Source organism: Rhinatrema bivittatum, chromosome 5, assembly GCF_901001135.1.
Source record: "Rhinatrema bivittatum chromosome 5, aRhiBiv1.1, whole genome shotgun sequence".
In the NCBI taxonomy this organism is placed as follows: Eukaryota; Metazoa; Chordata; class Amphibia; order Gymnophiona; family Rhinatrematidae; genus Rhinatrema; species Rhinatrema bivittatum.
In genome coordinates this window covers 44,203,015-44,218,190 of record NC_042619.1, presented here as the reverse complement: position 1 = coordinate 44,218,190, position 15,176 = coordinate 44,203,015, and the positions used below count along the sequence as shown (strand labels likewise).

The window sequence follows — 15,176 nt, the reverse complement described above, 5'->3', positions numbered from 1 at the left end:
AAAACCTCCTCATTGGACCCTAACTACCTTTTCTAAATATTGTTCCATGTCCATCTTCCCTTTCATATCCAAACTACTCAAACATGCTGTTCACCTCCGCTGTCATGACTTTCTTTCCTCTAAAACCATTGATCATATACTCCACTTTAGTGAATTTACACAGATAACTTTTAGTTAGCAGGAAATGTTTATCCAGTTAACTTTAGACCTGCTCAATAGCTCTGCCCATCACTTAGCTGGATAAGTAGTGGTCACTGACACAGCTGAATATTGAAACACCACCACTTAGTTCTGACTTATCCAGTTAACTTGCACTGAATATCAGGCCCATAAAGGTAAATTAAGGCACCTATTTTCATATCAGACTTAAGCACCTAAGATCATGTGAAAAGAGGCTCCTAATTTAGGTGCTAAGTTGAGGCATTCACCGTTCTCTGTCGGCCGCTATGGGATAAGTTTGTAGCATCACACAGAAGTTAGCTGATAAATGTGTGTATGAGTTATACCAATTTTCAAATTGTACTTATGTGCATAATTTCACTCTGAAAATTTTCCCAGCATAACTAGACCCACACAATCACACCTGTTATTTGGTGTTTTTTTAATTAAAAAGTATGTGTGTATGTCCCAACGCCTCCCAGACTCCACTTCCTGGAATGCTTGTTCCCTAGTAGGTCGAGTTTAATAGCGTTGCTCGTGCAAAAATGCCCACATACGTGTGTATGTGGGCCATGCACAAGCAACGTGGATTTAAAAAAGCTGTGAAGTACACGCAGATATACCTGTGCACGCATCAAAAATAAGAGTGGAAAAGGAGTAGGGCATGGACAGAGCATAGTGCGATGCGGGGCAGGGCCAACAATTACGTGTGTAGCTCTGTATTTTAAAACTGGAAACTGCAGCGCATGTTGGTTTGTTATCTGCATAACTTTAGTGCTGCTCCAGATGAGGAGAAAAAATTGTAGATCTTGAGTTTTAGGGCCTAGGGGACAGGGTGAGTAGTCTGTGGTGTTCAAGACCCCTTTGGATGACGAACCAAAGGGGTCTTGAACACCACAATATGAACTGGGCAAACTGGTGGGCTAATTGGAAAAACTGGGTTGTCCCTCGCAAGAGCATATTTTAAAATTCACCTGCATTGGGCATAAAAGCCAGCAAGGTCCTAGGAAAGATATGCGAAGTACTTTTTCTTGAGAACTCTCTTAAGATTAAGCACATACTTACGCGCGGGAGGTATATTTTGAAACATATGCCCGCGAGCGCATGCACGATTTAAAATTGCAGCATATCTCCGCTCATGCGCAGATGTGTGTGGGTCTATGGGTGCATGTGCACTCATTTTAAAATTAGCCTGTATGTTGTGAGGGAGTATACCAGAAACTCCCTCAAACTACCTTAAGGGACCAGCCACAGAAATCTAGCTGGGTCTTCCTTGAGGATCATCCGTGCAAAGGATTCTGGGCCTAGGGAGGATCCCTTCAGCCTAACACAAGTTTGGCAGTGCCCAGAGAGGTTAGGGAGGCCCTGGAGAGCAGGCAGAGAGATACCATATGCTAAGACTTGTTATGTCTAAGGACTATGTATTATCTGAAGCTAAGGTGAGCCACGCTCTTTGTTTTGTGTTGACTTTTCAAGACTGTGTATTACCTCAAGTTAAGCTGAGCTGCATTGTTTGTGTTTGAGTTGCCTTTTTCCCTGTATATAAAGAGCATGAAATGAACAACCAGAGTCTGCTTCCTTTCCTCTGGCTGAGTCCAAGCCACTACTGCTGGAGTTACCACAATTTGCATAAACGGATGTGCAAACAGTGTGAATATGTGTAATTTTACATGCATACTAGTTGCTCAATTCTATAAAGGGCCATTTCAGTCGGTATATCGCTGCTTTACCTGCAGACTTTCCTTTGCAAATTATCCCCCCTTTGACTAAATCTCTGCATATAATTTTATTCATTTCAACACAAAGGCATAGGTTACACACAGAATTCTCTCAAAGTATTCCAGGGCTGGTGCTTGCTGGATTTGGCTTTTGAATTAATAGCTCCTGTTGTCTTTTACTGCCATCTCCGTAACTACACATTAAGCAAGATACGTGCTGTATGTCTTTCAGTTGCCTATTTTTGTTACATGTACTGTATTCTATTTTGATCCCCCATTGGGTTTTATGTACAAAAATGAAAAATACCTTACAAAACTGATGAAACTGTTTGGTACATAATTTATAATGTGCACAGTAAGCCATCATTGAGACCTGCTTTTTTGAATCCTGCAGAGTTATCAGTTCCTTGAATAGTCGCACCATTTGATGAAAGTACAGCAGATTTTATGCAATTTGCTGTCCTCACTAGTTTGCAGATCTTTGCATATTTTGTGAGACGCTTTGGTTTTTGGCTTCCTGTTTTGAGAGATACAATTAATTAGGAGAACATAAAAATGATTTAAGAATGTGCATGTGAACTGTGGAGGCCACCTAAAGTGTTAGGTTTTGTCTTCAGGGGTAAAGAAGAAGCCTATGTAGTTTTGATATGCATGAGCTTATCATCTTTGGATAATTCTTATTTGAGCCAATTGAAATTATCGTAGCCTGCAAATGAACAAAAGTGCGTAATGGAAGACATTCTCCAATTGTCCAAAGGGGCCGATGCTAGCTTTATTGCTGCCCTGTGTGAACAATTACTGTGCTGCACCCCCACCATTTATTCATTCTCTGTCCCGGGCCCACCAAAAATACACCCAGCTCCCTTCAATGATGCAACCTTTAAAAACGGACTCCATCCCCCCCCCCCCCCAACCCATGGCTGGTGCAAGGGTATGAGGTGCCCTAGGTGAACCTTATAGCCTTGCACAATGCCCCCCACCCCATTCCACACACACACAGTTAAGAGTTATGCATTTATATTTTACATGAAACATATCAAAGTACAGTGTTCAGAGGTAAAACTAACACTTACATTATATTTACATGCACTGCTGCGATGCCAGTCAGAAATCCCTGCAAAAAAGACACACTCGGAACCCCTATGGTATTAGGCCTTTTGTGATATGTGTTGGGTGTGGGCTTGACCCTCTGAAAGCCCGAATACACTTCCTATTAGGAAAATGCCCCACCTCAGTGACACATGCAGAACGTAAATAGGCCCTCACCAATTACAGAATAGAGCAACCATAAAGTAGAAATACAAACGCGCAGACAAAAACTGAACTGGAATCTGCAAGAAGCCAAACTCTCTATGCAATTCAACAATGAAAAAACAGAAACATCACCATACTTCAAACATCAAACAGTAAAATAAAGAAATAAAATAAATACATAATCATAATACTAAAAACATACCAATAATATTGTTTCAAAAAAAGCTGATGGATTACAGATCAAATAAAATATGTTTTTTTAAATGTCCCAAACACCAATAAAATATTTCAAAACAGTAGACACATCAAATAATATTTATTTATTTATTTAACACTTTTCTATACCGACCTTCATGGTTAAAAGACCATATCAGATCGGTTTACATCGAACTGGGGGACTGAACCAAAGACAATAGTTAAAACAGGAAAAACAAAGTTACATTCAACAGGGATAGTAAACTTGGAGGCATAGACTGCTGGAAGAAAAAAGGCCTAGGAATGCAGTAAACAAGTCTAAACGATTGGTGAGTCAGAGGAGGATCTTATTGGAAACTTCAAGGAGGTGCGGAGAAATAACCTCGGCTAAATAACACCTGAAAAATAAAACTAAAAAGGATTTTAAAAATTCACGCTCTCCATACCAGGGAACTTTTGATTTTCAGCCACCCTGGGATTGTCATGGATTAGTGGGAGTGGGATGCACAAACTTTCTCCTCTCTTTCTTATATATATATATATATATATATATATATATATATATATATATATATATATATATACGGTATATATATATATATATATACATCAAAAAAAACCCCAACGTGATAACGTGGGAGACAACTAGCACTCCTTACCTATAATGATCCAATTTGAATAACCCACACTATTTTAAAATTATCAACTTTTTATTAGTGTATTAACACTCACTCTACAAATATATTAATACAAAATTATATCAAATACATTCTTTTTACATACATTAAAAATTCTAATCAGTCCAATGATTATTAGCCCTCAATTCTCACCTGATTGCTAAACTCAATCTTACCCTCATTGGACTTATACTCTCTTTGATGTTGTACTTGGTCTTCTGTAATGAATCAACCACTTAACTATTAAACATTTTATCTGCATAGCTTAATTACTACTGCTATGCCCATCAGCCTTAACAAAGATTAGTGGTGTCTTCTGTTTTGATGGTTCCATCTTCCATCCCGACAAGGACCTTGTTTCGCCAATATTGGCTTCTTCAGGGGAATGCTTATATAGAGACCAAACATCAACAAAGACCAATATCTTCTATTTCATATATCTGAAAATCACACAACTATATTAAAAACAGATCTATTACCAACATTAATCCTCCCACCCCTCCATAATCATGTATTTACCCTATCTTCAACAATATTCAAACATATTCATTAACCCATTTTTATTATTAACCATATTCAAAAATACTTCATGATGTTTCATTAATGATTACAACTGAAACCACAATATTTAAAAATTCTAACCTGATATCCACTCCTGCCTAGACTTTAAAGGAGTGGATTCAGACCAACACATTCATTTCACTCCGGCTAAGTAGCTCCAGATTTTAATTATTAGAAAACTCCCGAATATGAATGTGACCCTATAAAGTATTTTCAAAAAATTTTTTCTTACTCAATTAAATCCTCAAATTTAAAACAATCTTTAGAAATGAATAGTTTCCAAAAATGGCTTAATCATTCTTTTTAATCTGGCATCGTCTTCTGATGTTCCCACAGAAAGACTAACAGAACTTTACCTTTGTCTCATCACAGATTCGTCTCTATCGGCGTCTACCATGGATACAAACTTTCAAAGAATGTTCACTGGTTCTCATCACCTGTGAACGTTACAAATTACAATTTTATGTTACTCTAACACCTGTGAGACAAAACAAGTGGCGCTTCCTCCCGTTATCTTTATATCTATTAAAATTATTTGAATTACCTTTTCCTCCACAGTAAAGCTACTATTCATAATAATGTTGCAGATTCAAATTCTTCTCTCAAGCTTCCAAAACATTCTCAAAGCAACTGCACACTACCGCTGTTCAATTCCTTCTCACTTAACTTCGAAGTCGTTCCTGGTAATTCTCAACCACCTTCAATTTCTATAAATTTAAAATCAAATAAATAACAACCCAAACCGTTCTCTGTCAACCGCCTCCATCACTAACATCTATCACACTCACCTTCCTCAGCGTGTAGCCGTGCATCGTCTTCAAAGGTTTTTTCATACTGAGGATACTCCAATCGAAACTACCCTTATATACGCCTCCACGGTTTTCTATGGCATCCAATCCCAACTCACGTCCAAATCTCTCTCCAATCAATGCTCTTCTAAAGAGTATATATCATACGTAGTCAATTCCCTTCCACCGGACGTCCCTTCCACCGGACGTACTGCCTATTCCTTTCCCCATGCGTCACACTCTAACTTACGCGAATGCTTCCCATTCTATTGTGGCATTAAGCCCCTTAGGTGCCGTAGTCTGCCAATAATAAATAAATCTTTGCTCTGTTTGCCGCAAATCTTGAGAAATATGTCCTCCCCTTCTATTTAAACGTTGCTGTAATATGCAAAATTTTAGCTGATCTTCTGTATGGCCATAATCCTGCCAATGTTTAACCAATGGAGATTCTAATTTGGCTGTATGTATGCAGCTCCTATGTTGTATAATTCGGGTCCGTATTGGTAATTTAGTTTGACCGATATATAGTTTCTGGCATGGACATAAAATGACATATACCACCTTGTCTGTACCACAGTCAAAATAATGACTCAATACCTGTTTATAAGGCATAGTGGGGTGTTGAAAACTCCGTGTCTCAATAACATGCTTACATAAAGAGCAGCCCTGGCACTTATATTGACTAGGGGTTTGTCCTGTATCTGTTATCTGTGAGTCCGAATGTACTAATAAATCTCGTAAATTTCGCCCTCTGGTTTTAGCGAATACGGGTTTATTTTTTAGAGAATCATGGAATGTTAAAACATGCCAGTGTTGCAATATAATATCTTGAATCTTATGAGTTCTTTGTGAATAAGGAAGTACACATACTAATCTATCTTCTTCCCTACGTTGTCGTGTTTGAAGTAGTGATATTCGATCTGCATATAATCCTCTCTTATATGCTTTCCTGATGGTCTTATTTGGATATCCTCTTGCTGCAAATTTATCCCGCATTGACTCTGCTTGTTTTTTATATTCATCCGTACCACTACATAACCGTCGTAATCTCAAAAATTGTCCTGCAGGGATGTTTGTTCGAAGATTCTGTGGGTGGAAACTGCTGAAGTGCAACAAATTATTACGATCTGTCATTTTTACATGTATAGACGTCACCAAACGTTGAGCTTGCTTAAAAATCTGTAGATCCAAGAACGAGATAGAATATTCATGTGATGAAAAAGTAAACTGTAAATTAACATCCAATGAATTCATCCATAGTTTAAACTCCAAGAAAGCCTGTAAAGACCCCGTCCAGATAAAGAATACGTCATCAATAAAGCGTACCCAACACAAAATTTTAGACCAATAAGATGACACATAAATGTACCGTTCCTCGAATTCTGCAACATACAGGCAGGCCACCGAGGGTGCCATAGTGGCACCCATGGCCGTCCCCTGTATTTGTTGATAATACTCATCTTTGTATCGAAAAAAATTCTTCATTAGAGCTATACTAGCTACCTTTGTTATAAACATACTCTTCTTGTCCGAAAATTCGTTAGCTCTTAATACTTCCTGAATCACCTTTAAAGAATCCACTTGAGGGATATTAGTGTACAAAGACACTATATCCGCCGTAACCAATAGCCATCCATCCTCAACATCAGTCAAAGATTGAATCCGGGAAATGAACTCTGAAGAGTCTCGAATGTATGATCGGCTCTTCTTAACCAATGGGTTCAAAAAAGAATCAACATATTTCGAAAGCGGCTCCAATACTGAGTGTATACCGGAGACTATCGGACGTCCCGGGAGCGCTGTCAAAGATTTATGTATCTTAGGAACTACATAAAAAATTGGAGTATTCGGATAGGGTTCCCATAAAAAATGTTTCTCTTTTTTTGTTAAAAGTTTTTGTGCTTCTCCTTCCTCCAACAGATCATGAATCATTTCTTGGAGCTCAGATGTTGGATCACGTGGCAAAAATATATAACATTTATGATCCGCCAATTGCCGCATCACCTCTCTATCATAATCCACCGTATTTAAAATCACTATACCGCCCCCTTTATCAGCTGGGCGTATAGTGATAGTGTCATCGGTCTGAAGGGCTATACAAGCTGTTCTCTCATCTCTAGTAAGATTGTATGAAATTTGTGTAGATGACATTTCTAATATCTCCAAATCACGTAATACTAATTTTTCAAAAATGGCTATAGCTGGATCCACCACTCCCGGTGGATTCCATTTCGTTGGTCTCCATAAACCCTTAGTTATTAATCGAGGTTGATCAGTGAAGTGTCGAACAATTTTTAATTTTCTGAAAAATTTTTGTAATGAGATACGTGTAGCAAATGAATCATACTTAGTACTTGGAACGAACGATAAACCTCTTTGTAACAATGACATTTCCACATTTGAAATCCTTCAATCAGATAAATTAAATACCAAAGAATTATCTACTGTTGCGATCGTGTTTTGCGTTTGTCTGTCATCATGTTGTACGTTTTGTGTTGTAAAATGCCCGTCTTTTTCTTGGTGTTTACTGGTTGTTGCGACAAAAAATTAGAGGATGTCTGTACCTGTGTTGATTCTCCTTGATGTGAAGTTTGGAATTTCACCCTTCTACCAGAATCATTTTGTCCATTATTTATAGGGCGGTCTTCATCAGATGACTCATTCGATGATGTATCAAAAGATCTTGGTCGCCTATGTACCCTATTTTTGTTCATCCATTTTGATACATCATCGAGTGAGTCTTGGTCGCCTATGTACCCTATTTTTGTTCATCCAAGGGTACCCTTGGATGAACAAAAATAGGGTACATAGGCGACCAAGATCTTTTGATACATCATCGAATGAGTCATCTGATGAAGACCGCCCTAAAAATAATGGACAAAATGATTCTGGTAGAAGGGTGAAATTCCAAACTTCACATCAAGGAGAATCAACACAGGTACAGACATCCTCTAATTTTTTGTCGCAACAACCAGTAAACACCAAGAAAAAGACGGGCATTTTACAACACAAAACGTACAACATGATGACAGACAAACGCAAAACACGATCGCAACAGTAGATAATTCTTTGGTATTTAATTTATCTGATTGAAGGATTTCAAATGTGGAAATGTCATTGTTACAAAGAGGTTTATCGTTCGTTCCAAGTACTAAGTATGATTCATTTGCTACACGTATCTCATTACAAAAATTTGGGGGGGGGGTTCGGGAGGGTGGGGGATTTAATTTAAAGGGTCGGGGGTGGGTTTTAGGTCGTTCAGCGGGGGTTCCGGACCGCCGCTGAATGACCTCCTGCAGTCGATCTCCTGCCGGCGCCATTTTCCATACGGAAAACGATTTGCGGCAGGAGATCGCTCCCGGACCCCCGCTGGACCCCCAGGGACTTTTGGCCAGCTTGGGGGGGCCTCCTGACCCCCACAAGACTTGCCAAAAGTCCAGCGGGGGTCCGGAACGACCTCCTGCAGTCGAATCGTGTTGGTCTATGGCCGCCGCCATTTTGCGGCCGCCATTTTGCAAAATGGCGCCAGCTGAAGACAACACAATTCAATTGCAGGAGCCCGTTCCGGACCGCCGCTGGACCCCCAGGTAATTTAAGGCATTTGGGGGGGGGTTCGGGAGGGTGGGGGATTTAATTTAAAGGGTTGGGGGTGGGTTTTAGGGGGTTTTAGTGTGCCGGTTTTCCTGCCATTGGTTTAGGGCAAGTAAGTAAGTTCCTGCCCTCCCCCTTCCCCCGATTTACGATTTTTTAACGATAAATCGGGGGAATTGGTATTGTATCGTGGCCCTAACAATTTTTGACGATTTAAAATTTATCGGACGATATTTTAAATCGTCAAAAAACGATTCACATCCCTAATTTACACTCACACACAGACAGACCCTCAGGCAGACTCCCATTCATACACATGCACACACGGAAGGCAGACCCCCTCTCTTTCTTTTGCCAGCAACCTCGGAACCTCTCTCATTCCTCTGCTGCCACTGTCACCACTGCCGCGTGGCTATTGGGGAGGTGCTGATTGCTGCTGCTGGCACTGAAGCCCATTCTGCTGCCTCCTCTGTGCAGGCCCCATGGTATTAAAAATTTGCAGGGCTTCCAGTTCCTCCATGCTGATCACAAACATTGAGAGATCAGCATAGAGAAAGTGCTACTCTTCAGCGTTCCCAAACATAACATATTCCAATCATTACAAATTAAAAAATTATTTTTTTTTCCTTTGCTGTCTGTTCTTAGTTTTCTAATCAGTTGGTTACAGACTTTTTTCCCCCACCTCTCCCTTTCTTGGCCTTTTCCCTATTCCTTTTACAGGGTCTCTTTTTTGTTCTATTTCTTCTCTATCCACCTGTCTTCTTTCCTTCTTCCTTCAAATACACACTAAGGTTCTCATCCTCACATGCTGTCTCTTTCTCTCTATCACACATATACACACACACAGGCACAGGCTCTCACACTCACATGCAGTCTCTCTCACACACACACAACTCTCACTCTAAAATGCTCTCTCTTTCAAATGCTGTCTCACTCTCTCACACACACACATGCTTTCACTCTCACATGCTGTCTCACACAAACTCATAGGCTCTTACATGCTGTCTCTCTCACACACACACACAGAGGCTCTCACATGCTATCTCTCCGATCATATAGGCTCTCACTCCCACATACAGTTTCTCAACTCACTCTCATACACACATACTCTATAAGGCCTCAGTCTCTCTCTCACCTCTGGGCCTCCACTTCGCGGGATGCCATGGGCCCTAATCTCGGGCTGCTGGAAGGTGGGATCCACGGCGGCCCTGCTACTGGGCCTCCTCTTCTTTAGCTGCCATGAGATGGGATCTGTGGTGGCCCTGTTGCTGGGTTCTCCTCTTCTCGGGCTGCCATGAAGTGGGATCCCATCTTAATGCGGCCCTGACACTGCACATGGCCGATGCTCCTCCTCCTTCCTGCCTGCTTAGCTCTGGCAAAGTGTTTCTTCTGGTGCCACGCAGGCAGGAAAGAGGAGGAGCACCTGGACGCAAATTTTTCTTCTGCCGCCAGTGGACCCAATCCCATCGGCGGCACCACAGGCCTTCTGTTTCCGGCAGCAACACAGACCTCTCCCTGCTCCCGATGCCGCACTCACCGGGTGTGCCACCCTGTGCAAATGCATGGCTTGCACACCCGGTGGTGCTGGTTCTGATTGTCCACTTTGAGACAAATTCCACTGGGTGCTTTTTATCTGCAGGCTTTGCACAGACTTTCAAAGACTGTGTATATACTTCCGTTCTGAGACTTGCTGTGGGTACAAACTATGCCACAGACATTTGCACTCACTTATGGTGCAGATTGAGTTTAAACAGAAAATAACACACAGAGACTTGGAAGTACAACCTACCTGCATTATTTTACTTCTGATCTGGTAAAAAAAAAAAGAAAAATCCCTCCTCTCCTTCCAGGAGCACCTTCTGTAAATGTGGCAGAAGGTGCACAAATCCTGGAAGACGTGGGCATACGTTTCGCCGCATGGAGGAAGGAAACAATCTCAGATGTAGCCAATTTCCTTGAGCAAATTGCTCTTTACCCGTGCAAATGCTTTAGAAAATTTGTCTTCCCCAGGGCTATCCAGGGGGTGCACAGTCTCTTTGGTAGCAGGGGTGCCAGCCCAGCTTTTGTTCCCTTTTAGAAGTGGGAATGATACATTTGCAACTTTTAACAACAGAATCAGAGTTGGTTGCAACTGAAAAAGAGTTTCATCTCAAGAGAACTTTAAGTGGCAATGCTTCATGTCTCTGAGCTCATATCAGGCTCTTATGTTGATTTCTAAGGATGGTTGCAGCATCCCTCTGTGTGCTAAATTTCCATCTCTGCTTGAAAATTGGGGTCATTTTCCTTTGAGCCCAGGGAAGTTACAATGACTGGCTAAGGGTCACTTTGGGATTTATATCTGAATTTCATAACACTGTCATCTGGCTATTAGGCTAATGCCAGTATCGCTATGACCCAAGTAAGCCCTGCGTGGCTGTTTGTGACTCTTTCAGCATAAGCCCATTCATTCAAGCAGACACAAAAAAGGAGGAGCAGGCTTAATTCAGACTTCAGGGGATATAATACATGTATTTCAAACATGTGAATGTCAACCTTGCTTTTTTTTCTTTTTCTTTCTCTCAGGATAACATAAATATTGAGGAAGCTGTCCAATGTCTGGTGAAACACATAATTGCAAGCGAGAATGGCCTCATGCAGTCTGCAGATCCTGATGTTGTAAAGCCTCAGATGAATTCTTCCAGAATCATCAGTTGCTCTGGATGCTTCAAATCCTAAGAGGCTTGTTCACGTAACAATAAATGCATCAAAACAAAACTGAAATGAGATTGCAGCTTTTATGGTTCTGCCCTACATTTATCGTAAGAGAGGGGAGCTGTACACATTAACAGTGTTAACATTGCACATCTGTGCAAAAGAAGCATCTGCAAATTGGAGAGCACCAATAGCCTGTTTTATCATAAATGTGCTTCCATTTTCTATCTTTGGGGAAAAACGCTTAATAAATCGTGATTTGAGTTCTTGTGTCCAGAGTTCAACACCTTGAACATGGCATATTGCTAAATTATGTATTTATCATGATAGTAATAAGAAAAATGATACTAGGAACATTATCAAATCAAGAGCCAGATTCATTAAGGTTTTTCTCTCATTTTGTGTCCATGGGAAAAAACCCTTAGTGAATCAGGCACCAAATAAAATAGCCTTGCCATTTACAGGATAGTAGCAGTATTACATGGCCACAGTCCAATCACTTGGGGAAGTGAGTCTGAATTCAGAGAACGACTGGGTTAAGTTTGAAGGTACGGATCCCGGAGCAGGGGGACAGGTTTCCAAGCAGGAGCTAGTGCAAGCAGCAGCAGGCAGGTCTAACAGGCGCAAGGGGTGAATAAATAGGGAGATAGTTAGATTAAAGGGTAGACTTACTAGAATGGACCCACTCACCGGCAGGGCCGATGCAAGGGTATTGGGCGCCCTAGGCGACCCTTGCACTGCCCCCCCCCCCCCCCCCGGTCGCACCCGCTCCCCCGGTCGTGCCCCTCCCTACTTGCTGCGTCACTACGTGGCTGCTCTTTGGCGCCCCCTACGGCTCAGTGCCCTAGGCGACTGCCGAAGTTTGCCTAATGGACGCGCCGGCTCTGCTCACCGGACCCCAGAACCTAGGAAAGGGTAAGACCTGGGACAATCTGTCACAGTTTGGCAGAACTTCGCTTGCAGGAAAGAGGGGGTACAGTACAAAAAACAGAACTTGGAAAGAAGTGGCTAGAGCTCAGGTGCTAGAACACAGGGAATACCTGGGCTTATTAAGGCATGCGGCCTCAGGTATAGATGCAGATGGAGCACTTGAGCCCATTCAGAGCTTGGTATGGTTTGGTCCCAACCCCAGGAAGAAAAGGGATTTGGTTAGCTATGCATAATGGGGCAATAATAATCAGTTGCTGTGAAGCCTGTGGATAATTTTTATTCATGAGATTTGCAAGAGGCAATGATGTTAGGCCAGCGGTTCCCAACCCTGTCCTGGGGTCACCCCCCCCCCCCCCCCCCAGCCAGTCAGGTTTTCCGGATATCCACAATGAATATGCATGAGAGAACATTTGCATGCACTGCCTCCATAACATGCAAATGTTCTCTCATACATATTCATTGTGGATATCCTGAAAAACCGACTGGCTGGGGGCTCCCGAGGACAGGGTTGGGAACCACTGAGTTAGGCAGTTTTGCTTTCATTAGTGCCTAAATAAAAATGACCCTACAGAAATTAGTGCCTGCTTTTCTCTACAGAAAATGTTTCGATTGGAAACAACTTGCATTGTTCTAATCTCTACCCCTTTTGTGTCCTGGGACCTCCTCTTCAGTCTGTGGGTAAAAGAACTTGTGCCATTGGGCATGGACAATATTCAAAGCACTGATTTCTGTCTGCAAAATGCTTTTTTAACCATGGAAAGGGCTTTGAATATTGCCCTCAGTATGGGCAGGCTGAGACAGAAGTAATACAGGTCAAAGGTCTGCAGGTTGCTGCAGTTACCTGTAAGGACTGAATGCTAGGGATGTGCATTTGTTACAGAACTAAAATGGAAAAACAGGACAAATGAGCCTGTTTTTCATTTTACATCAAATGAAATGGATGTGGTCCCCCCAAAAAAAACAGAAAGTGACGTATTAACAGCTAGCATGCACTATTTGCAATACCTTGCCAAAATTGAAAAAAAAAAAAAAAAGACCGTAAACAGAGATATGAACTCCCGCCCACAGAAAAACAAAAACAGAAGCAACATGCTTGCCCATGCGCATCCCTACCGCACGCCGTCTCACGCATGGAGTGGACGAGATGGAAAGTGCCGCCTCCTATGAAGTTCCAGCACTAACTGGAGCAAGGTTTTATGTATGGTAAATGGGACCCTTTCCTGCTGGGGTGAGGAAGTTTTGTAGTAAAGAATTTCTTAAGTTGGTTAACAATGGTGTCCAGTTTTCTGGCTGTGGTAGTTCCACTCCAGGCAATGGTTTTCTTCTGTCATTTCAAGAAGGATTTGGAGGAAGGGGGTTAAGGAGTGGAGTGGGGGATGGGTACAGCATGGCAAGACAGGGGGGGGGTGCAGTGTGGCCATGTTATAATAAGCACTGTTTTCAAAGTAGATTTAGAATAGCCCTTTGGGATGGGAATAGGGGATAGACATTGCATAGAATCATTGTAAGTTAATTAAATTGAAAGGGCAGGTAGATTATATTCACACCTACATGAGACTTTTACTGTGTTTTCAACTTGATGTGCCTTGGTTTATGCCACAGTGGAATGAGAAAATCACTTGGGTGCTCTGGTAAAAGATATGTATAGGAATTAACAGCTTTAGCATCCTATAGATGGATACATAGAAAGAACAGACGGGCTTGTTTTCAGAGGACTGTGGCACGCATCTTTATGATTTTTGCAATACACTTAATCCACATTCAAAACACAACTTGCTTAAGTCCCTGAACGTAATTTGCTATGAATTGTTGCAAAAAGGAAGAATATGAATAAAAAAAAAAAAAAAAAGGTGTGGTCATTCCAGTTGGTTATTACAAAGGTTACCTGTGTGTTTCAGATGCTAGTTGGGATCAGTTCCACAGAAATTAGAGTCGTCGTTTGTTAACATTACATAAAGATGTGTTCCTGGACCTTCCATGAACTGAAGATGAGGGCATAATATTTACTTATAATTAAAAAAATATTTGCTTTTGAAAACAAGCATCAAATTCCACTTTATTTTCTCTGGACTGAATAGGTGATGCTTGGTGAAACTCCCTTCCACAAATGTTTACAATTGTTTCCTACATCATCAGCAAGGGCACTTGAACACTAGGACCACTTCTAAATAAGCCGATAAGTGAAAAGTCCATGGGTACTTCTTATCTGCAAACTTTGCACCAGTTTTTCAAAGGGAAAAACCTTCCCACTTGAAACACTGCCTAAGAAAAAAATGTACCTAGACAACCTTGCGCCTGCTTTTTGAGTGGCCACTTTTTCCAGGTAAATGCATGCCTGTATGTTTGAAAATCCATGCATATTCTTGTAATTGTAAACTCTGCTCCTGGGAATGCTGCCCATTGCTGTGGATATAGTTCCTCATCTAGTGGCACTACACACGTTAACTTTATCAGCATATATCATTGGAAAAAGTTTTTAAAAAATCACAAATAAATGGCCTTTACCTACAGAAATAACTTTTGAAAATTGCCCAGTTTATGTACCAAATTATTTTATCATGCAAACACATACTGCTTTGTAAAAGGTTGTATCTGTCCAATTATTTCACCTG

At 41.3% G+C, this 15,176-nt stretch overlaps 1 protein-coding gene across 3 annotated transcripts in view; it reads left to right on the top strand.

The window, feature by feature from the left end:
* The window catches only part of RAB38 (RAB38, member RAS oncogene family), a 105,894-nt gene extending 93,563 nt beyond the window's left edge, over positions 1 to 12,331 (top strand). For all 3 annotated transcript variants that reach the window (XM_029602287.1, XM_029602286.1, XM_029602288.1), the window contains exon 4: positions 11,506 to 12,331. In XM_029602287.1, coding sequence (XP_029458147.1) covers positions 11,506 to 11,658 — 153 coding nt within the window. In that variant the 3' untranslated portion in view covers positions 11,659 to 12,331. The remainder of the gene's footprint in view (positions 1 to 11,505) is intronic.
* The last annotated feature ends 2,845 nt before the right edge of the window (positions 12,332 to 15,176 follow it).